This window comes from Pelodiscus sinensis, chromosome 1 (genome assembly GCF_052426305.1).
Source record: "Pelodiscus sinensis isolate ZL-2025 chromosome 1, ASM5242630v1, whole genome shotgun sequence".
Lineage (NCBI taxonomy): Eukaryota > Metazoa > Chordata > Testudines > Trionychidae > Pelodiscus > Pelodiscus sinensis.
In genome coordinates, this window is record NC_143052.1 from 359,115,240 (window position 1) to 359,142,864 (window position 27,625).

Sequence of the window (27,625 nt, forward strand, 5' to 3'; positions counted from 1 at the left end):
GTTGTTCCGATGGTCAAAACTGATGATCGTTCTTTACACACCTTGAAAAATGGTAATATTGTTATGCAGAGAAATAAATGATAAACAAGCATCCCTCCTCCTGCCAATCCCAATCCGAGGGGGCTCTGCGGGTCAGTGTTCCCACGAACGTCCCTGTGAAAAAGCTCAATAGCCACCAGCAGGAAAGAGGAGTGTGGATCCTGCCTGGCCTTTACTGTCCCATCATGCGCTGAAAGCCAAACCGGCCCACCAGCGCTGTCAGGACTTCCCCGTTCGTCCGGCTGCTCCACATCTGAGAGCTGAACAAACTCAAACTTTTGCCAACACCTGTGCCGGGGGGACACCCCCATTGGAACGGCCCTCAAGAAAGACCCGGGTGTCAGAGCTGGCAGGTCATGGAACCACCGGCTCAGTTGTAGCAGTTGGCAGACACAAAGAGAGTTCGGCTGCCTAGGGAAGGGGCTGGAGAGTGACCTGCTGTGGAGAGGTCAGCAGTTTGGTTTCTCAAAGACATAGCGATGCATTAGGGTCTGAGAACGTCGGGGGCTGCTGTAGGAAGGAGACTGTAAAGTTTGGGGCTGTTTGGTTTGGAGAAGAGACAAACAAAGGTCACGCTAAGGAAGAAGGAATTAAGGAGTAGAACTGACAGTATTCCAAAGGACGCTCATAAGAACGGTCAGACCTACCTGTCCGATGGACTGATGGCCCTAGCCTCCATGGATTAATCTAGTTCTTATTTGAACACTGTTAAAGTCCTAATCTGCACAACATCCTCTGGAAAGGAGTCCCCTTCCTTTAGTTTGTTTGAAAACTGCTACCTACTGGTTTCACTTGGTGACCCCTAGACAAGTATAATAATATAGTATAGTGGAGATTGCCTATCTCCTAGAACTGGAAAGGACCTTGAAAGATCATCAACTCCAGTCCCCTGCCTTCACAGCAGGACCAAGTACCATCCCTGACAGATTTTTGCTCCCAATCCCTCAATGGCCTCCACAAGAATTGAACTCACAACCCTGGGTTTAGCAGGCCAATGCGCAAACCACTGAGCTATCCCTCCCCCCAATGTCTAGTCACAATCAGTGGTTGAAAATGGCTCGTTCCCTAAAATTGGGGGAAATTGTCAATCAAACTGATTGGATGGGAATATTTAGACAGAGAAATGGGAAAGAGCATTGGGGACTATTTTAGAAGTTTTTTATTAAAGTGCTAAAGAGCCAAGTAGCCAGTTTTAGACAAACCCAGTTCTGTAGTGAAGCGAGTGCAGCATTAGGGGGAAAAGGGGTGGGAAGGAACGTGTAACTAACTGTCGAAAGGAAAACACACAGCGTATTGGACACATTGGAAATTAGGGAAACTGATAAGGAACTTTTAAAACAGCATTGAAAATCTGTGCTTGGCAGGGCCAAGGATAAACAAGAAGGCAATTCAGAATGCTAAGAACCAATGAAATAATGGGAAAGGATTAGGCTGGTTACTAGAGGGAAAGTGGAAAATTCTGAGTGTTAAAAATGTAAATGTGCTCAAGAAACATCTTTTCTTCTGCATTGGGGGACAAGCCGTGTGAGGTTCTCAGAACATCTGAGGGGATGAAAAACTTCCCAGCCCATTAGCCGTCAAGGAGGGGGTTGAACAGCATCTAAAAGAGAACCCATAGAGGTATGAACACCATGTTTAGGAACCGACTGGTTTCATTTGGAACTAGAATTGTGCCACTAGGCAGCAGCAGAGCCAAAAACGGTAGAGGAAGGGGAGGGTATAGGACAAAGACTGAGTTACAATGAAACTATTAATGAATAAAGGGAAAGTTTACCAAGAAGAGCTGACAAAGAAATGACGGAAAAGTTGGTCTGGAACTAGCTTAAAACAGCCGAGGGGTATGATTAACGCCAGTCCACAACATGGAATCACAGCAGAGCAGGGTTGGAAGAGACATGAAGAGGTCATCTCATCCACCCCCTGCCTGACGCAGGACCAATCCCAACTAAATCATCCCAGCCAGGGCTTTGTCAAGTGGGACTAAAAACCTCCTTTTAATGAGGCTACGAGATTGTTTCACCAGGGGAAGGGCACCGATCCTTCAGTCTTTGATTTCTCTGAGTCATTTGATTGAGCAGGGAAAAGATTTCGATTACATAAGGAACCTTGTGCCGTCTCAGCAGAGCACACTGGGAATGGATTAGAAGCTGGCAGCCAGGTCTCAGAAATAGCCAGGGGAGCTGTGGGTGACCAAAGGTATTTCCACAAGGGTGCTACGCGGATACGTCTAGGTCTGTTGTTAGTCACTAGTTGGATTATCGATCTGCAGCAAATCAAAATGGCTTCAGATCCACGCTGCAAGTGTCCCAAAGATCGGCAGAGAGATTTTTTCTGGACATTTTGGCCAACGTACGGGAATGAACTTACACCCCCTGGTCAGGGCCCCGAGATGCCTGGTGGCTCTGCAGCCCACAGAGAATCACAGACTGACCTTCTCCCCCACCATCCCCACATTGCGCCGTGTCCGTGGAGCAGGGGGGCCCCTCACCAGAGCTGGTACCTGTGAGTGCTGAGAGGGACGTGTCTTCCCTGGAACCCCCTCAGGCAGCCGCGTCCCGCACCTCTCTCAGCCCAGCGTCTGCAGCAGCGTCCCGCGCCGAGAGCCGGCACAGGGCCATGCACTGGTTATAACCCACGCTGGAAGTCTGTACGGGCGCTTGCTCCATTTCTAATATAGCTCAGTGCAGCCCCAGTGGGGATCGCTGAGCCTCTGATGGAAAAAACCGTCTGGATGCCAAATGTCTAGAGATCGGGGACTCTCGAGCCCATGTCTCTGTTTCCATGTCTGCCCTTCTGTGTCCTTCCTGCAGCTGCAGGAGTAAACAGCCATCAACGGCCTTCCCAAAGGGCGAGGAGACTCGTGGGCCCTGGGCTGAGTCAGGGAGGAATTGGCTGCTCCGTGCTTTGTGTATGTCTGAAAAGAATTGAGGATTGGGAAGAAACTTTGAGATAATGCCCCGGTCCCCCTAGAGGCTGATGCTCTGTAAACATTCCGTCAATGGGCAGGTGCTGAGTGTGAGACTCTGGGACTGGTAGGAATTTGTACATCAAATCGTAGAAGATTCGTTTTGGAAGTGACCTCAGCTGCCATCGAGTCCAACCCTTGCTCAAAGCAGGACCAGCCCCAACTAACCCGTCCCAGACAGGGCTTTGTCAAGCTGGGATTTAAATAACTGGGGAGCTGGAGATTCCACCACCTCCCTAGGGAACCCATCCCAGAGCTTCCCCACCCTCCTCGGGAAATAGTTTTTCCTAATGTCCAACCTAGACCTCCCCCGCTGCAACTTGAGGCCATTGCTCCTTGTTCTGCCATCTGCCCCCACTGAGAACAGCCTCTCTCCATCCTCTTTGGAACCTCCCCTCAGGAAGTTGAAGGCTCCTCTCCAATACTCTCTCAGGGTATGTCTACACTACCCCGCTAGTTCGAACTAGCGGGGTAATGTATGCATACCGCACTTGCTAATGAAGCCCGGGATTTGAATTTCCCGGGCTTCATTAGCATAAGCGGGGAGCCGCCATTTTTAAATCCCCGCTGCTTCGAACCCCGTGTAGCGCGGCTACACGGGGCTCGAACTAGGTAGTTCGGACTAGGGTCCTATTCCGAACTACCGGTACTCCTCGTGAAACGAGGTGTACCGGTAGTTCGGAATAGGCACCCTAGTCCGAACTACCTAGTTCGAGCCCCGTGTAGCCGCGCTACACGGGGTTCGAAGCAGCGGGGATTTAAAAATGGCGGCTCCCCGCTTATGCTAATGAAGCCCGGGAAATTCAAATCCCGGGCTTCATTAGCAAGTGCGGTATGCATACATTACCCCGCTAGTTCGAACTAGCGGGGTAGTGTAGACATACCCTCCCTCTTCTCTTCTGCAGAGTAAATAAACCCAAATCCCTCAGCCTCTCCTCGTAGGTCAAATTTCCAGCCCCCTCATCATTTTGGTTGTTCTCTGCTGGACCCTCTCCAATGTGTCCATGTCCTTTCTATAGGGCGCGGGGGGGGGGGAGGGGGCAGAAATGGACACAATAATCCAGATGTGGCATCACCAGAGCTGAATAAAGGGGAATGATCACTTCTCTGGATCTGCTGGCAATGCTCCTCCTAATGCAGCCTAATATGCCATTCGCCTTCTTGGCTACAAGGGCACCCTTTTGACTTATAACAAAAAACAGGACTATGTAGCACTTTAAAGACTAACAAGATGGTTTATTAGGTGATGAGTTTTTGTGGGCCAGACCCACTTCCTCAGATCAAATAGTGGAAGAAACTTGTCACAACAATATATACCAAAGGATACAATCAAAAAAATGAACACATATGAAAAGGACAAATCAAATTTCAGAACAGAAGGGGGATGGAGAAGGGGGGAGATAAATGTCTGTGAGCTAATGATATTAGAGGTGATAATTGGGGAAGCTATCTTTGTAATGGGTAAGAAAATTAGAGTCTTTATTCAAACTGAAGTATAAAGTGTCGAATTTAAGCATAAATGACAGTTGAGAGGATTCTCTTTCACGTGTAGTCTTAAAAGGCCTTTGAAGCAGGATGCCGGTAATGAAGTCATTGAGACAATGTCCTTTCTGGTTGAAATGGCAAGAAACTATTTTTTCTTTGTGATCCTGTCTAATATCTGTTTTGTGGGCATTGATCCTTTGGCGAAGTGTTTGAGACGTTTGTCCAATGTACATAGCAGACGGACACTTTCGGCACATGATAGCATAAATTATATTTCTGGATGCGCAGGAATATGTATTCTTGATCTTATAACTCACTTGGTTAGGCCCAATAATGGTGTCAGCAGAGTGAATATGTGGACAAAGCTGGCAACGGAGTTTGTTGCAAGGGAAGGTACCAGGGTTGGTTTTAGTGTGGTATGTCCTGTGGTTGTTGGTAAGAATCATCTTGAGGTTAGGTGGTTGTCTATAGGAGGCTATGGGTCTGTCTCCCAGAGCCTCTCGGAGTGTAGTATTCTGTTCCAGTATAGGCTGTAGTTTATTGATAATGTGTTGGACAGGTTTAAGTTGGGGGCTGTAGGTGATGACAAGTGGTGTTCTATTGTTGGTTTTCTTGGGTCTGTCTTGTAGTAGATGGTTTCTAGGTATTCGTCTGGCTCTTTCAAGTTGCTTTTTTATTTCTCTGGGTGGGTAGTTGAGGTTTATAAATGCTTGGTAGAGATCCTGAAGTTTCTGGTCTCTGTCATTGGGATTAGAGCAGATGCGGTTGTATCAAAGGGCTTGGCTATTGACGATGGATCGTATGGTGTGTTCTGGATGGGAGCTGGAAGCATGTAGGTAACTGTATGAGTCAGTAGGTTTTCTGTAGAGAGTGGTGTCTAATTTTCCATTGTTGATTTGTACTGTGGTGTCCAGGAAATGGATCTCTTGTGTAGAATGGTCCAGGCTGAGGTTGATGGTGGGGTGTAGCTTGTTGAAATGTCTGTGGAATGTCTCCAGTGTTTCTTGGCCATGCGTCCAGCTGATAAAGATGTCATCGATGTAGCGTAAGTAGAGAAGGGATAAAAGGGGACAGGAGTTGAGGAAACATTGTTCTAGGTCAGCCATAAAGATATTAGCATACTGTGGGGCCATGCGGGTACCCATGGCTGTGCCGCTGATCTGGAAGTATAAGTTGTTCTCAAACTGGAAATGATTGTGGGTGAGAACAAAGGTACATAGGTCTGCTATCAGATTGGCAGTGGTGTCCTCTGTTGACTTGTATGCACCTTCTCATCTACTGCAATCCCCAGGATGTCTACACTACAATGTTAGTTCGAACTAACGGACGTTAGTTCGAACTAACATTCATAGCCACTACACTAGCGCTCCGCTAGTTCGAATTTGAATCTAACTAGCGGAGCGCTTAGTTCGAACTAGGAAAACCTCATTTTACGAGGATTAAGCCTAGTTCGAACTAGCTAGTTCAAATTAAGGGGTGTATAGCCCTTTAATTCGAACTAGTGGGAGGCTAAGGCTTCCCAGGTTTCCCTGGTGGCCACTCTGGCCAACACCAGGGAAACTCTATTGCCCCCCTCCCGGCCCCGGAGCCCTTAAAGGGCCACGGGCTGGCTACACAGTTTGTGCCAGTTGCAAGGCTGCAAGCACCCGTGCCAGCAGACCCTGCACCTGCCACAACATGAGCCAGCCATCCGAGGGCTCCCAGTCCCCCACTGCTCCCCAGGACCAACCTGGCGGCTCCCAGGAGCCTGCCCAGGGGCGCAAAAGGTGGGCGCCCGCCTGGTCAAGTGCGGAGATCGTGGACCTCATCGAGGTTTGGGGGGAAGCCTCCAATGTCCATGATCTCCGCACTAGCCACAGGAACACGGCCGTCTACAGCCGCATGGCTGCCAGCCTGGCCGCCAAGGGCCACCAGCGCAGCCAGGAGCAGGTCTGCTGCAAAATTAAGGACCTGCGGCAGTCCTACTCCCGTGCCTGCCAGCCAGGGGCCGACCCGGAGGCCTGCCCCCACTTCCACGCCCTGGACCACCTCCTGGGGGCTCATGCCATCCTTGCCCCCTGGGGATCCTGCAGGGGCCCTGGCCTTGCAGAGAGGAGCTGGGTTTCACACACCTGGGCCCCTGGGGTAATTGACCGCTGGTCCCGTTGCACCACGGCCGCAGCGCCTGAGACTGCAGAGCACACCACCCCGCCTGCAGCAGCCGCCCGCTCCCGGGCAAGCAGGAGAGCCAGGAACAAGGAGGAGTACCAGAGGCAGCACCTCCGGTTCCTGGATCAACAGCTCCGTCTCCAGGACCATTGGGTCCAGGAGGACCTGAGGCTGTGCCGGAGGAGTCTGGAGGCCCTGGAGGAGCAGGGCCGTGCCCTGCGAGGCCACCTCCAGAGCCTGCACGACCGCTTCCCATTTCCTCCTCCTGCTGCTCCCCCTGCTCCCCCTGCTCCTCCTGCTCCCCCTTCTCCCCCTCCTGCTCCTGCTCCCACTCCTGCTCCCGCTCCCGCTCCTGCTCCCGCTCCTGCTTCCGCTCCTGCTTCCTCCACACCCCCTGTCTCTCCTGCCCCCCCCCTCCACAACCATTTCCCACCGACGCCCCCAGACCCGCAGTGTGGCAAGACGGGAGAGGCAGCCGGACTCCCACCCCTGAGCTTTCCTTTCCCTTCCTCCCTTCCCTCCCCTTCCAGCTCCCTCGTCCCAGGTTTCCCCCTCCCCTCTCCAACCCTCATTCCTCCCTTCCCGCACCCAGTTATGTTAAATAAACGGACATTTTTGTTTAAAAAACAGGTGTCTTTATTTTACAGTAGATAGGGAGGGGAAAGGGGAAGGGGGGTAGGGTGGAAGAAGGCCCCAGTGGGGCATGCAGGGAGAGGTCAGTCCTCCTCCTCCACCTGGAAGCTCTCCCGCAGGGCTTCCCGGATCCGGACGGCCCCCCGCTGGGCTTCCCGGATGGCGGCGGTGCGGGGCTGACCGTAGGGTCCAGCCATGCGGTCAGCCTCAGCCATCCAGGCTGGCAGGAAAGCCTCCCCCTTTCGCTCACACAAATTGTGGAGCACACAACATGCCGCCACCACGGGAGGGATGTTGTTCTCAGCCAGGTCCAGACAGGTGAGGAGGCATCGAAAGCGGGCTTTCAGTCGCCCGAAGGCCCCCTCCACCACGATGCGGGCCCTGGTCAGCCTGGCATTGAAGGCCTGGCGGGAGGGATTGAGATGCCCCGTGTAGGGCTTCATGAGCCAGGGCTGCAGTGGGTAGGCGGCATCCCCCACCAGGCACACGGGCATGTCCATGTCCCTGACCCTGATGTGGCGGTCGGGGAAGAAGGTCCCGGCCTGAAGCCGCTGGCACACGGAGGAGTTGCGGTACACCCGGGCGTCTTGTGCTTTGCCGGACCAGCCCACATTTATGTCCGTGAACTGGCCCCGGTGGTCACACACGGCCTGCAGGATCACGGAGAAGTACCCCTTGCGGTTCACGTACCGGGACGCCTGGTGTTCCGGGGCACGGATGGGGATGTGCGTTCCGTCGATGGCCCCCCCGCAGTTGGGGAAGCCGAGGGCGCCGAATCCCCGGATGACGGCGTCCGGGTCAGCGAGGCGGACCACCCTGCGGAGCAGCACCCGGTTGATGGCCTTGACCGCCTGCGGAGAGAGACACAGCAAAGAGCCAATCAGTGGGGCGCCCGGGTGGCTGGGAGCGTTCGTGCCCTGGCAGTGCCCCGCGCCCCACTCCCAGTAGCAACCCCCCTGGCGGCGTGTAGTACGGCCGGGACAGACCGATCCCTCCGGTGCGAGGCGCTTTCGCCTCCTCCCGCCCCCCTTTGTCCCTGGGGCAGCCCATCCCCTCCTCGCAGCCTCCCTCCCCCCCCGGCTTGGTGGCCGACGAGTGCCATACCTGCATGAGCACCACTCTGACGGTGGATCTCCCCACACCGAACTGGTTCCCGACGGATCGGTAGCTGTCCGGCGTGGAGAGCTTCCAGAGGGCGATGGCCACCCGCTTCTGGAGGGGGATGGCGGGCCTCATGCGAGTGTCTCTTCTGCACAGGGCAGGGGTGAGCCACTCGCAGAGCTCCAGGAAGGTGTCCCTCCTCATCCTGAAGTTCTAGGTCCACTGTCGGTCCTCCCAGCGCTCCAGGACAATGCAGTCCCACCAGTCGGTGCTGGTGTCCAGACGCGGCGGGGTACGCCGGTGCCGGGGTGCCGCCACGGCCCCTCCATGGCCCCTCCATGGCCCCCAGGGCGGCAAGGCGGAGAGGCAGGGGGCTGACGTGCACCAGGTGGTGCCAGGCAGCCTCGAGCCATTGCTGGCAGGCTTGCAGCAGCAAGTCCAGAAAGTGCACCAGAAGGTGCAGGGCGAGCTGTGGCTCCATGTTGCCACCTGCGGCGGCGTCCCTGAAGGGCAGCACCGACACAGACGGGCACAGAGACCAACGCTTTGCTGTCCCTCGGCGAGGTTGGCAAGCAAGCAGGAAAAGCTGAGAACCGGCTGTCCAGGGGGGTCCCTTTAAGCTCGAGCCTCAGATAGCCTCAGACAGCAGCCACACAAAGCAACTACTGACCTGATGCCCTGCCAGAACCGGTTTCAGCTGCCCTTAAATGCCCCCCTGCGTCCAATCAGTGTGGACGCGCTAGTTCGAATTAGCAAAACGCTAATTCGAACTAGTTTTTGGTTCTAGATGCGCTAGTTCGAATTAGCTTAGTTCGAATTAACTAATTCGAACTAAGTTAGTTCGAATTAGCGCTGTAGTGTAGACGTACCCTGACTCGTTTGTCCCAGGGAATTGCGAAACGTCAGTGTCCCTTAGCCTGTCCTGTAGGTGACTCAGGGAAGAGGCCCAGCACTGCGTCACCAGCCAGTCCTACACCGAGCTCAGGGGGAAAGCCAGAGCACAAGGAGAAAATGTTTAGTTCTTCCTAGGAGTAAAGAGCCGAACCAAATTGACACGTATCTGTTTGGTCCTCACCCCATAGATGATGGGGTTCAGCGTGGGGGGCACCAGGAGGTACATGTTGGCCATGAGAATGTGGACATGGAGGGGCATATTGGGAACAAAGTTCTGTGTGACGAAGGTGAACAAAGCTGGGATATTAAAGGTTAAGATGGCGCAGAGGTGGGAGCTGCAGGTCCGAAAAGTCTTAAGCCGGGCTTCCTTTGTGGGGAGGCGGAAGATGGCCCTGAGGATCTGGGTATAGGACACAGCGATAAGAAACAGATCCAGACACAACCGACAGAATGCCACAAAGAGGCCATAGTAGTTACTGATGCGGATGTTGGCACAGGCCAGACTCACCACAGACATGTGCTTGCAGTGTGTGGAGGGGATGATGTTGGTTCTGCAATATGGCCACTGACTGGCCAGGAGGGGATGGGGCAGATTGAGCATGACTCCCCGCAGCATCACAGCCAGGCTGATCTTGGTTACCATGGAGTTTGTCAGGATGGTGGAATGTCTAAGTGGATCACAGATGGCCACGTAGCGATCGAAAGCCATGGCCACACAATAGCCAGATTCTATCGCTGTCAGAGAGTGAAGGAAGAACATCTGGGTGAGGCAGCCACTGAAACTGATTTCCCTGGAATTGAACCAGAAGATGCTCAGCGTTTTGGGCATGGTGGATGTGCACAGGACCATATCGGTGGCAGCCAGCATGCAGAGAAAATAGTACATGGGCTCATGGAGACTTGGTTCCATCTTCACGATGAACAGGATGGTGAAGTTCCCCAAGAGGGCTATGGCGTACATGATGCAGAAGGGGATGGAGATCCAGACATGGGCCCACTCCAGTCCTGGGATGCCCAGCAGGATGAAGGTGGAGGGGTTGGTAAAGTTGGTTGTGTTGGAATCTGACATGGAGCAGAGGAAACGGTGTCCACCTCTGAAGGTTATTAAGAGACAATGCTACCAGAGGTTGTTCCGATGGTCAAAACTGATGATCGTTCTTTACACACCTTGAAAAATGGTAATATTGTTATGCAGAGAAATAAATGATAAACAAGCATCCCTCCTCCTGCCAATCCCAATCCGAGGGGGCTCTGCGGGTCAGTGTTCCCATGAACGTCCCTGTGAAAAAGCTCAATAGCCACCAGCAGGAAAGAGGAGTGTGGATCCTGCCTGGCCTTTACTGTCCCATCATGCACTGAAAGCCAAACCGGCCCGTCAGCGCTGTCGGGAATTCCCTGTTCGTCCGGCTGCTCCACATCTGAGAGCTGAACAAATTCAAACTTTTGCCAACACCTGTGCCGGGGGGACACCCCCATTGGAACGGCCCTCAAGAAAGACCCGGGTGTCAGAGCTGGCAGGTCATGGAACCACCGGCTCAGTTGTAGCAGTTGGCAGACACAAAAAGAGTTTGGCTGCCTAGGGAAGGGGCTGGAGAGTGACCTGCTGTGGAGAGGTCAGCAGTTTGGTTTCTCAAAGACATAGCGATGCATTAGGGTCTGAGAATGTCGGGGGCTGCTGTAGGAAGGAGACTGTAAAGTTTGGGGCTGTTTGGTTTGGAGAAGAGACAAACAAAGGTCATGCTAAGGAAGAAGGAATTAAGGAGTAGAACTGACAATATTCCAAAGGACGCTCATAAGAACGGTCAGACCTACCTGTCCGATGGACTGATGGCCCTAGCCTCCATGGATTAATCTAGTTCTTATTTGAACACTGTTAAAGTCCTAATCTGCACAACATCCTCTGGAAAGGAGTCCCCTTCCTTTAGTTTGTTTGAAAACTGCTACCTACTAGTTTCACTTGGTGACCCCCTAGACAAGTATAATAATATAGTATAGGGGAGATTGCCTATCTCCTAGAACTGGAAAGGACCTTGAAAGATCATCAACTCCAGTCCCCTGCCTTCACAGCAGGACCAAGTACCATCCCTGACAAATTTTTGCTCCCAATGGCCTCCACAAGAACTGAACTCACAACCCTGGGTTCAGCAGGCCAATGCGCAAACCACTGAGCTATCCCTCCCCCCAATGTCTAGTCACAATCAGTGGTTGAAAATGGCTCGTTCCCTAAAATTGGGGGAAATTGTCAATCAAACTGATTGGATGGGAATATTTAGACAGAGAAATGGGAAAGAGCATCGGGGACTATTTTAGAAGTTTTTTATTAAAGTGCTAAAGAGCCAAGTAGCCAGTTTTAGACAAACCCAGTTCTGTAGTGAAGCGAGTGCAGCATTAGGGGGAAAAGGGGTGGGAAGGAACGTGTAACTAACTGTCGAAAGGAAAACACACAGCGTATTGGACACATTGGAAATTAGGGAAACTGATAAGGAACTTTTAAAACAGCATTGAAAATCCGTGCTTGGCAGGGCCAAGCATAAACAAGAAGGCAATTCAGAATGCTAAGAACCAATGAAATAATGGGAAAGGATTAGGCTGGTTACTAGAGGGAAAGTGGAAAATTCTGAGTGTTAAAAATGTAAATGTGCTCAAGAAACATCTTTTCTTCTGCATTGGGGGACAAGCCGTGTGAGGTTCTCAGAACATCTGAGGGGATGAAAAACTTCCCAGCCCATTAGCCGTCAAGGAGGGGGTTGAACAGCATCTAAAAGAGAACCCATAGAGGTATGAACACCATGTTTAGGAACCGACTGGTTTCATTTGGAACTAGAATTGTGCCACTAGGCAGCAGCAGAGCCAAAAACGGTAGAGGAAGGGGAGGGTATAGGACAAAGACTGAGTTAAAATGAAACTATTAATGAATAAAGGGAAAGTTTACCAAGAAGAGCTGACAAAGAAATGACGGAAAAGTTGGTCTGGAACTAGCTTAAAACAGCAGAGGGGTATGATTAACGCCAGTCCACAACATGGAATCACAGCAGAGCAGGGTTGGAAGAGACATGAAGAGGTCATCTCATCCACCCCCTGCCTGACGCAGAACCAATCCCAACTAAATCATCCCAGCCAGGGCTTTGTCAAGTGGGACTAAAAACCTCCTTTTAATGAGGCTACAAGATTGTTTCACCAGGGGAAGGGCACCGATCCTTCAGTCTTTGATTTCTCTGAGTCATTTGATTGAGCAGGGAAAAGATTTCGATTACATAAGGAACCTTGTGCCGTCTCAGCAGAGCACACTGGGAATGGATTAGAAGCTGGCAGCCAGGTCTCAGAAATAGCCAGGGGAGCTGTGGGTGACCAAAGGTATTTCCACAAGGGTGCTACGCGGATACGTCTAGGTCTGTTGTTAGTCACTAGTTGGATTATCGATCTGCAGCAAATCAAAATGGTTTCAGATCCACGCTGCAAGTGTCCCAAAGATCGGCAGAGAGATTTTTTCTGGACATTTTGGCCAACGTACGGGAATGAACTTACACCCCCTGGTCAGGGCCCCGAGATGCCCGGTGGCTCTGCAGCCCACAGAGAATCACAGACTGACCTTCTCCCCACATTGCGCTGTGTCCGTGGAGCAGGGGGGCCCCTCGGCCAGAGCTGGTACCTGTGAGTGCTGAGAGGGACGTGTCTTCCCTGGAACCCCCCTCAGGCAGCCACGTCCCGCACCTCTCTCAGCCCAGCGTCTGCAGCAGCGTCCCGCGCCGAGTCCCGGCACAGGGCCATGCACTGGTTATAACCCACGCTGGAAGTCTGTACGGGCGCTTGCTCCATTTCTAATATAGCTCAGTGCAGCCCCAGTGGGGATCGCTGAGCCTCTGATGGAAAAAACCGTCTGGATGCCAAATGTCTAGAGATCGGGGACTCTCGAGCCCATGTCTCCGTTTCCATGTCTGCCCTTCTGTGTCCTTCCTGCAGCGGCAGGAGTAAACAGCCATCAACGGCCTTCCCAAAGGGCGAGGAGACTCGTGGGCCCTGGGCTGAGTCAGGGAGGAATTGGCTGCTCCGTGCTTTGTGTATGTCTGAAAAGAATTGAGGATTGGGAAGAAACTTTGAGATAAGGCCCCGGTCCCCCTAGAGGCTGATGCTCTGTAAACATTCCGTCAATGGGCAGGTGCTGAGTGTGAGACTCTGGGACTGGTAGGAATTTGTACATCAAATCGTAGAAGATTCGTTTTGGAAGTGACCTCAGCTGCCATCGAGTCCAACCCTTGCTCAAAGCAGGACCAGCCCCAACTAACCCGTCCCAGACAGGGCTTTGTCAAGCTGGGATTTAAATAACTGGGGAGCTGGAGAGTCTACCCTCTCCCTAGGGAACCCATCCCAGAGCTTCCCCACCCGCCTAGGGAAATAGTTTTTCCTAATATCCAACCTGGACCTCCCCCACTGCAACTTGAGGCCATTGCTCCTTGTTCTGCCATCTGCCCCCACTGAGAACAGCCTCTCTCCATCCTCTTTGGAACCTCCCTTCAGGAAGTTGAAAGCTCCTCTCCAATACTCTCTCACTCTTCTCTTCCGCAGAGTAAACAAGCCCAAATCCCTCAGCCTCTCCTCGTAGGTCAAATTTCCAGCCCCCTCATCATTTTGGTTGTTCTCTGCTGGACCCTCTCCAATGTGTCCATGTCCTTTCTATGGGGTGGGGGGGGAGGGAGAACTGGACACAATACTCCAGATGTGGCCTCTCCAGAGCTGAATAAAGGGGAATAATCACTTCTCTGGATCTGCTGCCAATGCTCCTCCTAATGCAGCCTAATATGCCATTCGACTTCTTGGCTACAAGGGCGCCCCGTTGACTTATATCCAGCTTCTCATCCACTGGAATCCCCAGGTCCTTTTCTGTAGAACTGCTACTTAGCTAGTCAGTCCCCAGCCTGTAACAATGCCTGGGATTCTTCCATCCCAAGTCAGATCTCTGCACTTGTCCTTGTTGAACCTCATCAATTTTCTTTGGACCCATTCCTCTAATTTCTTAATTCGCTCTGGACCTGATCCCTGCCCTCCAGCATATCAACCTCTCTCCCCAGCTTAGAGTCTTCCACACACACACAGAGGGGGCCTGTCAGGATGGCTTGTTTCTGTGTCCTCAGTAATTTTTCTTTACCACACAGCTAGCCTCCCAGACACCTTCCCTGCCGTGTTACTCTTTCTAGAAGGTGCATTGTTTACCCAGTGCTAGTCTAGTGCGCCAGCCTGCCTGGTCTGGTGGCCTGCAGCAGAGAACCCCTGTGACATCCCCTTTGTCATTCTCCTCTACAGTCTGAACCCAAAGACTCTCCACAGACTTTTCTCCCTCTACGTGCTGGAGTTCTGGGCAATCCTACTGCTCCCTGACCTACAGGGCAACTCCTCCTCCTCTTCTCCCCCCCTCTACGTCCCTCCCAAGCATTTTATTCCCCTCCACGTCCTTGCTCCCCTCCTGTGAGTCGCCCCCCATGTCTCTCTTCTAACAATCACATCAGAACACTGTAACTTGGCCAGGACTTGCAGTTCTTCCTGGTTTTTTCCTGGTGTTTTGCGTTCGTGTGCAGGCACCTCAGATGAGTAGCTAACTTCATTTGAATCAACCTGGGGCTGGAAGGCAGCTGGTAAAACCTGGCTCTGGCCTGGTGGGTTGGTGAACTACCCACGTTGGCCCCTAGAATGTGCCTGTGGTTGGCGCAGGTGCAGCCCCCCAGATGTAACATGGCAGGAAGTGATGTCACTGCATGAACCGGGATGGACAGTAGAGCAGCCCCATCCCCCGCTAGAGGTTCTCCCACATGAGCCAATCAGCATAGGGGAGGCAGGGCTGAGCTTGCTTCCCCTTCACCAGCTCTGCCTCTGCAGCGCCCCCTGCTGTTCCAGCTTGGAGCTACATGCTGCATGGCCGGGGCCCCTCACTCTTGGCCTGCAGCGCCCCCTGCTGCTCCAAGTCTTGCGGTTTCACAACAGAATTCTAAACAGCTGTGGGCAGCCATTGCTAACCACCCACCTTTGTGTCATTTGCACCCTGGGCCTTAGCCTGTCTGCTTTGTGCCACATGCTTATGAGACTGCTTGTCTCACCCCATCAGCCTTTCAGGGTGTGCACGTGTGTCTGGCGCTGCTCGGGCTGAGCCTTTGCTCCTCACCAGGGTGTTGTCAGAATCGCGGCACCTGCCATTCATCCCGCCATTCACATTATCCTGTTTGTGGTGGTGTTTTGGGCCAAGAGCACCAGGCCATGGCACTTGTGTTGCAACATCCCTGTTTGTGTGATGCACACAGCGATATTTCTGCTGCAACTCTGTATCATGTGCCTGGGTACATCGACGGGCCAGAGCCCTTGTGCTGTGCTGGGGGGCAGCGTTACAGTTCGATTCCCTGTGCTGTGAGGTGTGACCATGGGGCACGCTGGGGCTATGGGGAGTGGCAGCAGTATGCCTGCACCATTCTGCTGACAGACTTGTCAATTCACAGGGTCAGGGCCAAGCAGGATTCTGGATTCACTTCAACACAGAGTCGATGAGGGATTACTAAACACTACATCACTACTATTACAGGTGTAACACTGCCAGATGATTACACAGCTTCTGCAAAGTAACAGGCCAATAAGCACAGGAAGAGCAATGCATAAGAGAACTACATGCACTTAGAAATGCTTATGCCCTTTCAGTCTGTGGGGAGCCCCATTCCTGTCACCTCGCACCAGGCTGCAGTGGACATGGCTCCACCTGGGGGATCCAGGGCACCCTGTGAGGTCTAGGTCCCTGCTGAGACTCACTGGGCACAGGACTCCCTACACCAGCTATACTGCAGGGCTGTGTCTACACTGGCATGAATTTCTGGAAATGCTTAAAACAGAATAGTTTTCGTTATAAGTATTTCCGGAAAAAGAGCGTCTACATTGGCAGGCTGCTTTACGAAAAAGCCCTTTTTCCGGAAAAGCATCTGTGGCCAATATAGACACGCTTTTCCGGAAAAGAGCCCCGATCATCATTTTCGCGATTGGGGCTTTTTTCCAGAAAAGACTACTGGGCTGTCTACACTGGCCCTTTTCCGGAACAGTGTTCCGGAATAAGGACTTATGCCTGAGCGGGAGCAGCATAGCTTTTCCGGAATAACGGCTGATTTTGTACAGTAGAGCGTCGTTGCTTTTCCGGAAATTCAAGGGCCAGTGTAGACAGCTCGCAGCTTATTCCGGAAAAGCGGCTGATTTTCCGGAATAAGTGGCCCAGTGTAGACACAGCCCAGTTGTTTACTGGGTGTGTGCATACCTGGCTCAACGCCATTCTTATCACTTTCATGGGCTGAGACCGAGGACAAACTAGTTCACCACTTAGTAGTTTTCCAGCTCAAGCATGGCTTAAAGCTGGGAAAGCCCAGCAGCTGTTTTCACTTGTAGGGTCCCAGCCTATGCTAAGCTGGGTTCAGCAGGGATGGAAACTTCCATCCCGGGCCTGCTGAGCTGCAAGCCCCACATATGACTTTTATGTGACTATTCTGAATTGCTTTGTCAACTCCTGTCAATTTCGCCTAACTTTCATTTCAGAAAGAAGGATGGAAAATCTGAGGGTGGTGCTGCATGGCCATGTGTTCACATTGCCCTACCTGGTCCTGGTGTGGCACTGGCCTTTACACAGAATCATTCCTACACACACTGCAAAAACATAGTCAGGGTGAATCTCGACTGCTCTGATGTCCATGACATCACTTACTAAAACCTCTCTGTGACATTCTTGTTGGCAGGTTTGAGGGGTTTTTTTTTATCACTGCCTCCTGTACTCAGATCCTCAGGGCTATCTTCAGCCTTCCCACAAAGGACGCCTGGTTCAAGAAATTTGGGATACGTGGCTCCCAGCTCTGTGCCATCGTAGCCTTTTACATCTCAGGTCTCTTCTTCCTTACACACTTTTGGCCACAACATGCCCCTCCATCTCCACATTCTCATGGCCAACGTGTACCTCCTGGTGTCCCCCATGCTAAAGCCCATCATCTATGGGGTGAGGATCAAGGAGATCCGAGAGAGGTTGCTCAGGATTTTCACTCATCACATGGTGCTCTGGCTCTCAGAAAAACTCCTTGCAGAGCTAGTATCAGTTTGAAAAATGTGGGGATCAGTCTATGTACAACTCACAGGTTTGCCACTTTTCCAGCTACTGATGACTGAGCCCTTGAAGCCCCACCCACCTCTTTTGTGTAGTCTCAGCTCTTCTTCTCAAGGCACTTTCCCTGTTCCACACCTTCATCCTCCCCTCCCTCTGATACTCACATAAGAACATGAAAATGGTAATAGTGTATCAGACCCAAACCATGTCTAGCCCAGTGTCCTGTCATCCTGTTTAATAGTCATAGATGGACTGACCCTCCAAGAAATTATTAAGCCTTTTCTTAATTCTGTGATAGTCTTGATCCTCACAAAATTCCATGGGTTGATTCTGTGTTGTGTGATACAAACTTTCCTTTTGTTTCTTTGAAACTTCCTGTTTATTAATTTGTGGTGGCCCTTAGTTATTCTAAGCTCTATGTTCTTATTCATGTTCTCCAGACTAGACATGACCTTAGTGACCTCTCTCGTATCCTTGGGATGGGTTGTCCCTTTTGTGTTGCTACCTGATGTACTGGTAGACCGCCGAGTTGGCCTGTTCTGCCAGCCTTTGTCCCCTCTACCTGGTCTCACCGGGCCATGTTTACAAGCCTCTTCTGGCCAGGCCACAGGCAGGGTCACCCCAGCTGCACAGAGAGACAGAGGTCAGCTCTGGAACATTAAGCCTTAGGGACTTGCCCCAACACTCTGCTGTGCAGACACTTTAGGTCAGTGTTTCTGTTTAAGACTGAGGAACACCAAACAATATTTTTTTTAATGGGGAACACCAAGGATTTTTTTGTTGAGAGGAAAAAAAAAAAGGAAGCTTGCTCCTTTAAGGGTGGCCATTCCCAAGAGAAAAGTTGTTGGCCCCAAAAAAACAAACAAAAAAAAAAACCCAAAAAAAAAACCACCACGGAAAAGTTGTTGAGCAAAGCAACCATACAAAAAAGGGCGGAAAAGAACTTGTTAAGCAAAAAACAAAAAAAAACAAAAAACAAAACCAAACATTTGCCCTTTCATCAGGAGAGCAGGCATTGCCCTTTTAAGAGCAGCCATTTTGAACTCTGTTCTCCATGGCACACCTCCAACTGCCAATACACTTTAAGAAACGCTGCCCTAGGGCAAAAACCAGGTTTTCTGACCTTTTCACTCTCCCTCAGTGTGGAGAGGGGCATGCTCAGCTCCCCGCCCCCGCCCCAATATGAATTGGACAAACTGGTTTCGAGTATAAAGGAGACAGAAGTTTTAATAAATTAATGGGAAGTTTGAAGTGACACCAGGAGGTAACACACAGAACAAAGACGCTCACCTCAGCGAATGCACAAACCGTGCTTGCTACTGTGACGGGGCTGGACCTGGGGCACTCAGGGTTCAAACACTCCTAAGAGGGGGATGGGAACCAGCTAGGCCCTAAAGGAAGGGCACTTACACAGGAGAAGCCCAGTCTGACTTCTGCAGAGGAGCGAGATGGACCCAGCTGCCTGCTAGCCGGGGTACCTGGGACAGAGCAGTGCTGGGGGGAGGCCGGGTGATCCAGGGAAGCTCAGGAATAAAAAATCCCCAGATTGAGAGCTAGTGAAAGGGCCCAAGGAGGTACGAGGGCTGCGGAGAAGCAGCCAGGGCAGAAATAGGCAATACGCCCCCCTCTCCCACCCGTACCAAAGATGAAGTGGCCAGTTCAGACTGCGCTTTGCCTGAGGGCAGGGGCTAGCTGATGAATGGCAGTGGGTCACCGAGGCAAGAGAGGGCTCAGTGATAACAATGTTCCCAGGAGTGTAGGCCCTCAGAGCATGGGCACGGCTGTGTAGCCAGGGAAGGGGCACCAAAGTGGGACCTGACAAAGCATGGTGCTGAACTGGAAAAAGGCAGGTATGAGCGGGTGAGACACCAGCCAGAGGAGGGTTCTCCACAGCGGAATGAGCTAATTCCCAAGTCTGGCCAGCAGGAGGCGCCGTGGCAGTGAGCAAACCTGTCACACTCACCTTGATACATAAAGAAACTGGCTACAACTAGAACATAAGAACGGTCGTAGTGGGTCAGACCAAAGGTCCTTCTAGCCCAGTAGCCTGTCTGCCGACAGTGGCCAGCACCAGGTGCCCCAGAGAGGGTGGACCGAAGACAATGATCAAGCGATTTGTCTCCTGCCATCGCTCTCCAGCCTCTGACAAACAGAGGCCAAGGACACCATTTTATCCCCTGGCTAATAGCCTTTTATGGACCTAACCTCCATGAACTAGTAATTTCTCCCCCATCTGAGCTTTTATGTAGATTCCCTTTGAGGTGAAATGTCTTTCCAGCCAGTGCCCAGCACTTCTTCCCACCTCTCATTCCAGACCTGTTGTTACCAGCTGTTTCCTCTTGGCAGGGAGGTAGAGGAGAAGCAAACAGAAGACCTTGATTCCTTCCCTCCCCCATTTTAAATGAGATGTCCTGAGGCTGGAATCCTTGAATTTCTCCACCTCCCAGTGGGAATGTTCAGCAGGGCAAGTTAGGGGTCACTCAAACCACCCAACGGCAGGGAGAGAGCTCCTCGACGGCCCTCATCTTACTGCGCAAACCTGTTGGAGAGACCGTTCTCGTACTTCAAGGCTGAGCTTGCTCGTGGAATGAGGAGTAACGGTAGTTCGAACTAGGAAGCCTAGTTCGAACTACCTAGTTCGTGCCCCGTGTAGCCGCGCGGCATGGGGTTCGAACCAGCGGGGATTTAAAAATGGTGGCGCCCCGCTTATGCAAATGAAGCCCGGGAAATTCAAATCCCGGGCTTCATTTGCAATTGCGGTATGCCTACATTACCCTCCTATTTCAAAATAGGAGGGTAGTGTAGACATACCCTTATAGATTAACAGGTATATTGGAGCATAAGCGTTCGTGGGTAAAGACCCGCTTCGTCAGATGCAGATTCAGATTAACACAGCTACCTCTGATACTTGTCACCAGGAAAGGGTGACATTCACGGCAACTCCTGGAAAAAAGCAGACCCTGGTGGCCAGGTAAGAACTGTCGTTTCCAACAATGGTGAACTGTTCTGCTAGAGCCCCAAGAAGTTCCAGGAAGAAATCCGTGGTGTTGCGTGGTTGGAAGAAAGGTGAGTATGACCCCAGCAACCGGAGGCCCATCTCTCGCTGTTCCACCATGTACACACTACGTGTCAGCTACCTCCCAGCTCGGATTACAGATTGGTTCGAGAACAGATGAGCCATCTGCTCCCTACAGAAGGGCTTGATGTCCTGCAAAGATTTCCACAAACCCACCTTCGTCCCCCAGACTGCCAGCCCCGTGGCCAGCAGGGCGTGGACGCAGTGTGCCATAGCGTGGCTGGACTGGCTAATGCATTTGGATCAATGTCCTCCCAGCACATTTTTGAGACCATGAAGGATCCCTGACCAGTCCAACTTTCCCAAACTTTCCTTCCCTATTTATCCGTTACTATTATAGCACATCACTCAAAGAAAAGAAAAAAACTGCATCACCAGTCAGTCCCGCACAGAGCTCAGGGTGAAATCCAGAGCACCGGGAGAAAACTTTTAGTTCTTCCTAGGAATAAAGAGCCGAATCAAACTGCGGCGTATCTGTTTGGTCCTCACCCCGTAGATGATGGGGTTCAGCATGGGGGGCACCAGAAGATAGACGTTGGCCATGAGAATGTGGACATGGAGGGGCATATTGTGGCCAAAGTATTGCGTGAGAAAGGTGAAAAGAGCTGGGATATTAAATGCTAAAATGGCAAGGAGGTGGGAGCTGCAGGTCCCAAAAGTCTTGAGCCGGGCATCCTTGGTGGGGAGGCGGAAGATGACCCTGAGGATCTGAGTGTAGGACACAGTGATAAGGAACAGATCCAGAAACATCACAGCGAATGCCACAAAGAGGCCATAGTAGCTACTGATGCTGATGTTGGAACAGGCCAGGCTTACCACAGACATAAGCTTGCAGTGCGTGGAGGGGATGATATTCGTTCTGCAATATGGCCACTGACTGGCCAGGAGGGGATAGGGCAGAATGAGTATGACTCCCCGCAGCATCACGGCCAGGCTGATCTTGGCCATCATGGAGTTTGTGAGGATGGTGGAATGTCTCAAAGGATCACAAATGGCCACGTAGCGATCCAAAGCCATGGCCACACAATACCCGGACTCCATCACTGTCAGAGAGTGAATGAAGAACATCTGAGTGAGGCAGCCACTGAAACTGATCTCCCTGGAATTGAACCAGAAGATGCTCAGTGTTTTGGGCAAGGTGGACGTGCACAGGACCAAGTCGGTGACAGTCAGCATGCAGAGGAAATAGTACATGGGCCCATGAAGGCTCTGCTCCGTCTTCACAATGAAGAGGATGGCGAAGTTCCCCAAGAGGGCTACTGCATATATAGCACAGAAGGGGATGGAGATCCAGACATGGGCCGCCTCCAGGCCAGGGACTCCTAGCAGTATGAAGGTGGAGGGGTTGGAGAAGTCGGTTCTGTTGGACTTTGACATGGAGCAGGTAAGAAGGTGTCCACTTCTATATGTTACTAGGAGACACCACATGCACTTCTGGAGGCTGTTCCGATGGTCAAAACTGATGATCGTTCTTTATACACCTTGAAAAATGACAATTTAATTAGGCAGAGAAATAAATGATAAAGAACCGACCCTCCTCCTGCCAGTCCCAATCTGAGGGGGCTCTGCGGGTCAGTGTTCCCAACACCTTCCCTGTGAGAAAGCTCAATAGGCACTGGCACAAAAGAGGAGCATGGATCCTGCCTGGACTTGATTGTCCGTCATGTACTGAAAGCCAAACCGGTCCATTGGCACTGTCAGGAATTCTCCATTCGTCCAGCTGCTCCACAGCCAAGAGTGGGACAAACGCAAATCTTCACAAAGGCCTGTGCCGGGGACACCTCCCCCTTGGAACAGCCCTCAGGGAAAGACCCGGGTGTCAGAGTTGGCAGGTCATACAGCCACCAGCTCGGTCGCAGCAGTCGGCAGACACAGATAGTGTCCAGCTGCCTAGGCAATGGGCCAGAGAATGACCTGCTGTGGAGAGGTCGGCAATTTGCCCCCCCTAAGACATAGCAATGCAAAGGGGAGCTCCACAGTAGGGTCTGAGAATGTGGGGGGCTGTTTGGTTTGGAGAAGAGACAAAGTTCAGGCTAGAGAAGAACAAATGAATGAGTAGAACTGACGACATTCCAAAGGACACCCCTAAGAACACAAGAATGGCCGGACTGGGTCAGCCCAAAGGTCCATCTAGACCAGTGTCCTGTCTGTCGACAGTGGCCAGCGCCAGATGCCCCAGAGGGATTGAATTGAACAGAGAATCATCCTGTGATACCTCCTCCGTCATCCATTTCCAGCTCTGACAAGCAGAGTCTAGGGACACTGTCATTGCTTGTATAATATTATTGATAATAATAGTGATGGACCCAACCTCCATGAATTTATCTAGTTCTCTTTTGAATCCTTTAAATTTCTGGTCTTCACAAGATCTGCTGGCAAGGAGTTTCACATCTTAACTTTGCACTGAGTGAAGGAGAAAAATAACCCCTTCCTTTTGTTTAAAACTACCTAGTAATTTCATTTGGTGACCCTAGAAAAATGTAATGTTTTTTCATAGTTAGTGTTTGAAAATGGCTAGTTCCTTAACATTGGAGGAAATTGTCAACCAACCTGATCGGATGGAAATGTTTTGACAGAGAAATGGGAAAGAACACCGGGGGCTAGTTTAGAAGATTTTATAAAAAAAGCTAAAGAGCCAAGTTCCCATAGAAAAGAAAGCAGCCAACTTTGGACAAAACCCAGTTCTGCAGTGAAGTGAGGGCAACATTAAGGGGAAAAGGGGGAGGATGGAACGTATAACAAATGGTCGAAAGGAAAACACAGCATATTAAAAAACTGTAAAAAACTACAAATGGTCTGGTAGCACTTTAGAGACTAACAAAATATGTAGATGGCCTCATGAGTTTCTGAGGGCACAACCCACTTCTTCAGATGACCGGAGTGTTGGATGTCCAGAGCCAAAATATAGTTTTGGACATCCAACGCTTCAGTCATCTGAAGAAGTGGGCTGTGCCCACGAAAGCTCATGATGCCATCTACATGTTTTGTTAGGCTTTAAAGTGCTACCAGACTATTTGCTGTTTTTAAGTTTTTCCTATTACAGATTAACTTGGCTACCCCTCTTAAGGTTTTGAACACAGCATATTGTACACATTGGAAATTAGATAAATGATAAGGAACTTTTAAAGCAGTATTGAAAATCTATGCTTGGCAGGGTGAAGCATAAACAAGAAGCCAATTCAGTATGCTAAGAACAAAAGAAATAATGAGAAAGAATTAGGCTGGTTACCAGAGGGAGAGCGAAAAATTGTGACTGATAAAAATGTAGATGTGCACAAGAAATATTTTTTCTTCTGCATTGGGGAACAAACTGTACTCAGAACTTCTGAGGGGATGAAAACTTCCCAACCCAATTAGCTCTCAAGAAGGGGGTTGAACAGCATCTACAATAGATCCGGTAGAGGTATGAACACCATGTTTAGGAAATGACTGATTTCATTTGGAACCCGAAGTGTGCCACCAGACAGCAGCAGAGCCAAAACGGCAGAGAAAGGGGGAGATCTAGGACAAGGACTGAGTTAAAATGAAACTATTAATTAATATAAAGTTTAAAAAATAGTGTTAACAAAGAAATGACAGAAAAGTTGGTACGGAACTAGCTTAAAACAGCTTAGGCGTAAAATTGATGCCAATCCACAGCAGATCAGGGTTGGTTCTTTTTTTTTATCCTTGGTTCCAGAGCAGACTGGAAATGAATTAGAAGCTGGCAGACAGGTCTCAGAAATTGCCAGGGACGCTGTCAGTGAGCAAAGGTGTTTCCACAGAGATGCTACATGGATATGTCTAGATCTGATGTTAATCTCTATTTTGATTATTGATCTGCAGCAAATCAAAATGATTTCAGATCAAAGTTTCAGGTGTCTCAAAGATTGTCCCAGAGATTTTTTTCTGACCGGGCATCTTGATTAATCTGGAGCATTTGGTGAGCAGGTACAGCTAACAAGAGAGTTTGGAGAGGGAGTTCTCCAGGTAAAACAGCTCGTTAATTCAAGCTAGGGAGGCAAATGAGGCGACTGGAGTAGCAAATGAAGCCCGGGATTTAAATACCCGGGCTTTATTTGCATGTTCCCATCCGGTCGTCATTTTGAACTTTCACTTGCCCGAACTCACTGCTGTGCGGCTACATATGGCAGTGAAACGTTAATTCAAACTAAGTCCTTAGTTCAAATTAACTGAGTAACTCCAGTCGCCTCATTTGTCTACCTAGCTCAAATTAACGAGCTAGTGTAGACATACCCTTAGAAACGAACATTCAAGAGAGAGATCTTGGAGTCATTGTGGATAGTTCTCTTAAAACATCCATTCAGTGTGCAGCGGCAGTCAAAAAAGCAATGTTAGGAATAATTAAAAAAGGTATAGAGAATAAGACAGAAAATATCTTATTGCCTCTATATAATATAATGGTACGCCCACATCTTGAATACTGCGTTCGGAATGTGGTCACCTCATCTTAAGAAAGGCATCTTGGCATTGGAAGAAATTAAGGAAAGGGCAACACAAATGATGAGGGGTTTGGAACGGGTCCCATAGGAAGAGAGATTAAAGAGACTGGGACTTTTCAGTTTAGAAAAGAGGAGACTAAGGGGGGATATGGTAGAGGTCTATAAAATCATGACCAGTGTGGAAAAAGTCAATAAGGAAAAGTTATTTACTTAGTTCCACAATATCAGAACTAGGGGTCACCAAATGAAATTAATAGGCAGCAGGTTTAAAACAAAGAAAAGGAATTTTTTCTTCACTCAGGACACAGTCAACCAGTGGAACTCCTTGCCAGAGGATGTGGTGAAGGCTAGAACTTTAACAGGGTTAGATTCATGCAGGTTAGGTCCATCAATGGCTATTAGCCAGGCTGGGTAGGAACGGTGTCCCTGGCCTCTGTTTCTCTGGAAATGGGTGACATGGGAAGGATTAATTGTGGCTTACCTGTTGTGATCCCTCCCTCTGGGGCATCTGGCATTGGCCACAGTCAGCAGAGAGGACACTGGGCAAGATGGACGTTTGGTCTGACCCAGTCTGACTGTTCTTATGTTAAAACCTCATAAACAAAGCAAAACAAAAACTGAAAACAACAGCCACCTATGGACACTGGGGGAAAGGAGGTAGATGATACCTATCAGCCTGGGAGGGTTTAGACAGAACGAATCCTGCATCCAGGCAGGGGTTCACACTAGAGAACCCTCCTGGTCTTGGCTAACTCTGGTCTCTGATTTAATTGGGACTGGTCCTGCTTTGGGCAGGGGGCTGGACTTGATCACTCCTGAGGTTTCTTTCAGCCCTGGGAGTCTATGAATTTCTGCTAACCCCCTGGCTCCATGATTCTACATTGTAGGGTGTGTCTAGACTACAGGGTTTTGTCGACAAAAGTCCACTTTTGTCGACAAAACTATACCTGCGTCTAGACTACCGCTGAGTTCTGTCAACATAACGTCGACAGAACTCACCAGTTTTGTCGATGCTGGTAAACCTCATTTTACGAGGCATAACACCTTCTGTCGACAGAGTTCTGTCGACAGAAGGTGTTATTGCATGTAAACTGTCCTTTGCGTCTACACTACCATGTCGACAAAGCGGCTTGCTTTGTCGACAGAACTGAATGTAGTGTAGACGCTCTTTGACGACAGAAGCTTTGTCGACAGTATCTGTCGACAAAACTTCTGTCGACAAAAGCTTGTAGTCTAGACATACCCGTAAAGTCCTGGAGTAGAGCAGGTCTTAGTTCAATACAAGTTGTAGAGCTCAATAGAAATCAAATGGCCTGGATTAGACAGGAGGCTGGACAATCTAATGGTCCCTTCTGACCTGCAACTCTGCAGATTTCGCAGAAAGCCATGAGATCAAGTATTGGCATTTACTGCTTCTCTGTGCACACAGACAAGGGGCCATTGCATCGTGGGATTAAAAGTCTGACATTAGAACACTGGTCAAGGAAATGTGTTTAGCTAATCGATATTTCTCCTGTGGAACTCCTCGCCACTGACATTACAGGAGGGAAGTGCTTAGCTCAGCGGGATTCACAAATGAACGGGAAGTTGTATCTGGTGCCAGTGGGCCCCCATGTCGCTAACGCCACCTGCCATTAGAGTGCCTCAGGTTGTGATACATTTGCCAAATATTCAGCCTTAGATTGGGAATTTCCCACACTGGGTGTCTGCTTCCAGCTGAATTGATCCAAGTTTCAGATGTAAATGACCTCAGCCAACTTCTGGAATCAAGCTGGGAGAAAAGAGGTCCTGCCTGTGTAGAGCAATTCTTATAATTCTTCTGGGGGAGGGGGCCCTAGCAACCCCAGGCTTTCTATCAGATAAAACCCAATTAATAGCCCTCTCGTTAACAGCCTGGGCCCTGAGAGGCAGGAGGAGAAGGTGACAGTGTCTGCGTAACACACAGTTGGCTCCCGAGATCTTTCCTCAATTCTTATTCCTGGAGGAGTTTTGCCTCCATGGGACCTGATCACACGACAGGCCCTGGCCTCAGAACGTGGCCTTGTATCGCTCATCTATTCACCCCGCTCAGCCCCACGGATCTGCCGTGCCACTCACATGGCCCAGCCTGGCTGCTGGAGGTCCCTAGCTGGGATGGGGGCAGGGGAGGGGCACAGAGAAGAAGGACGTTTTGGCCAGTGTACGGGAATGAACTCGTGCCCCGTGGCCAGGACCTCGAGATGTTCAGTGTCTCTGCAGAGCAGAGAGAATCACAGACTGACCCTCTCCCCCACCATCCCCACATCACGCCGTGTCTGTGGAGCAGGGGAGCCCCTCAGCTAGAGCTGGTACCTGTGAGTGCTGAGAGGGACGTGTCTTCCCTGGAACCGCCCTCAGGCAGCCGCGTCCCCACCTCTCTCAGCTCAGCGTCTGCAGCAGCGTCCTGCGCTGCAAGTCAACACGGGCTTTTGCTCTGTTTATAACACAGACCTGTGTAGTCCCAGCGGGGATCGCTCAGCCTCTGACAGAGAAGATGCGTCTGGATGCCAAATGCCTGGAGATCAGAGACACTTTAGTTAATGACTCTGTTTCCATGTCTGCTCTCCTGTGCTCCTCCTCCAGCTCCACGAGTAAACAGCCATTAAGGCCCTTCCCACAGGGAGAGGAGAACTCCTGGGCCCTGAGCTGACTCAGGGAGGAATTGACTCCTCTTTATATTGGTGAATGTTTGAAAATTAGAGATGATTGGGAAACAA

General features: G+C 50.6%; 2 protein-coding genes across 2 annotated transcripts; both read right to left on the reverse strand.

Annotated features, from left to right (window-relative positions):
- Positions 1-9,386: 9,386 nt before the first annotated feature.
- On the reverse strand, positions 9,387-10,334 carry LOC149526141 (olfactory receptor 52E2-like). Its single transcript, XM_089775354.1, has one exon. The coding sequence runs from the start codon at positions 10,332-10,334 to the stop codon at positions 9,387-9,389; it is 948 nt and encodes a 315-aa protein (XP_089631480.1).
- Positions 10,335-20,877: 10,543 nt separating this feature from the next.
- LOC102449930 (olfactory receptor 52N1-like) lies at positions 20,878-21,825 on the reverse strand. The gene has a single exon (XM_075923526.2). The coding sequence runs from the start codon at positions 21,823-21,825 to the stop codon at positions 20,878-20,880; it is 948 nt and encodes a 315-aa protein (XP_075779641.2).
- Between the last annotated feature and the right edge of the window lie 5,800 nt (positions 21,826-27,625).

Excerpts from the sequence above, each read along its gene's own strand:
- LOC149526141 (XM_089775354.1), bottom strand. The coding sequence starts at position 10,334 with ATGTCAGATTCCAACACAACCAACTTTACCAACCCCTCCACCTTCATC.
- LOC102449930 (XM_075923526.2), bottom strand. The coding sequence starts at position 21,825 with ATGTCAAAGTCCAACAGAACCGACTTCTCCAACCCCTCCACCTTCATA.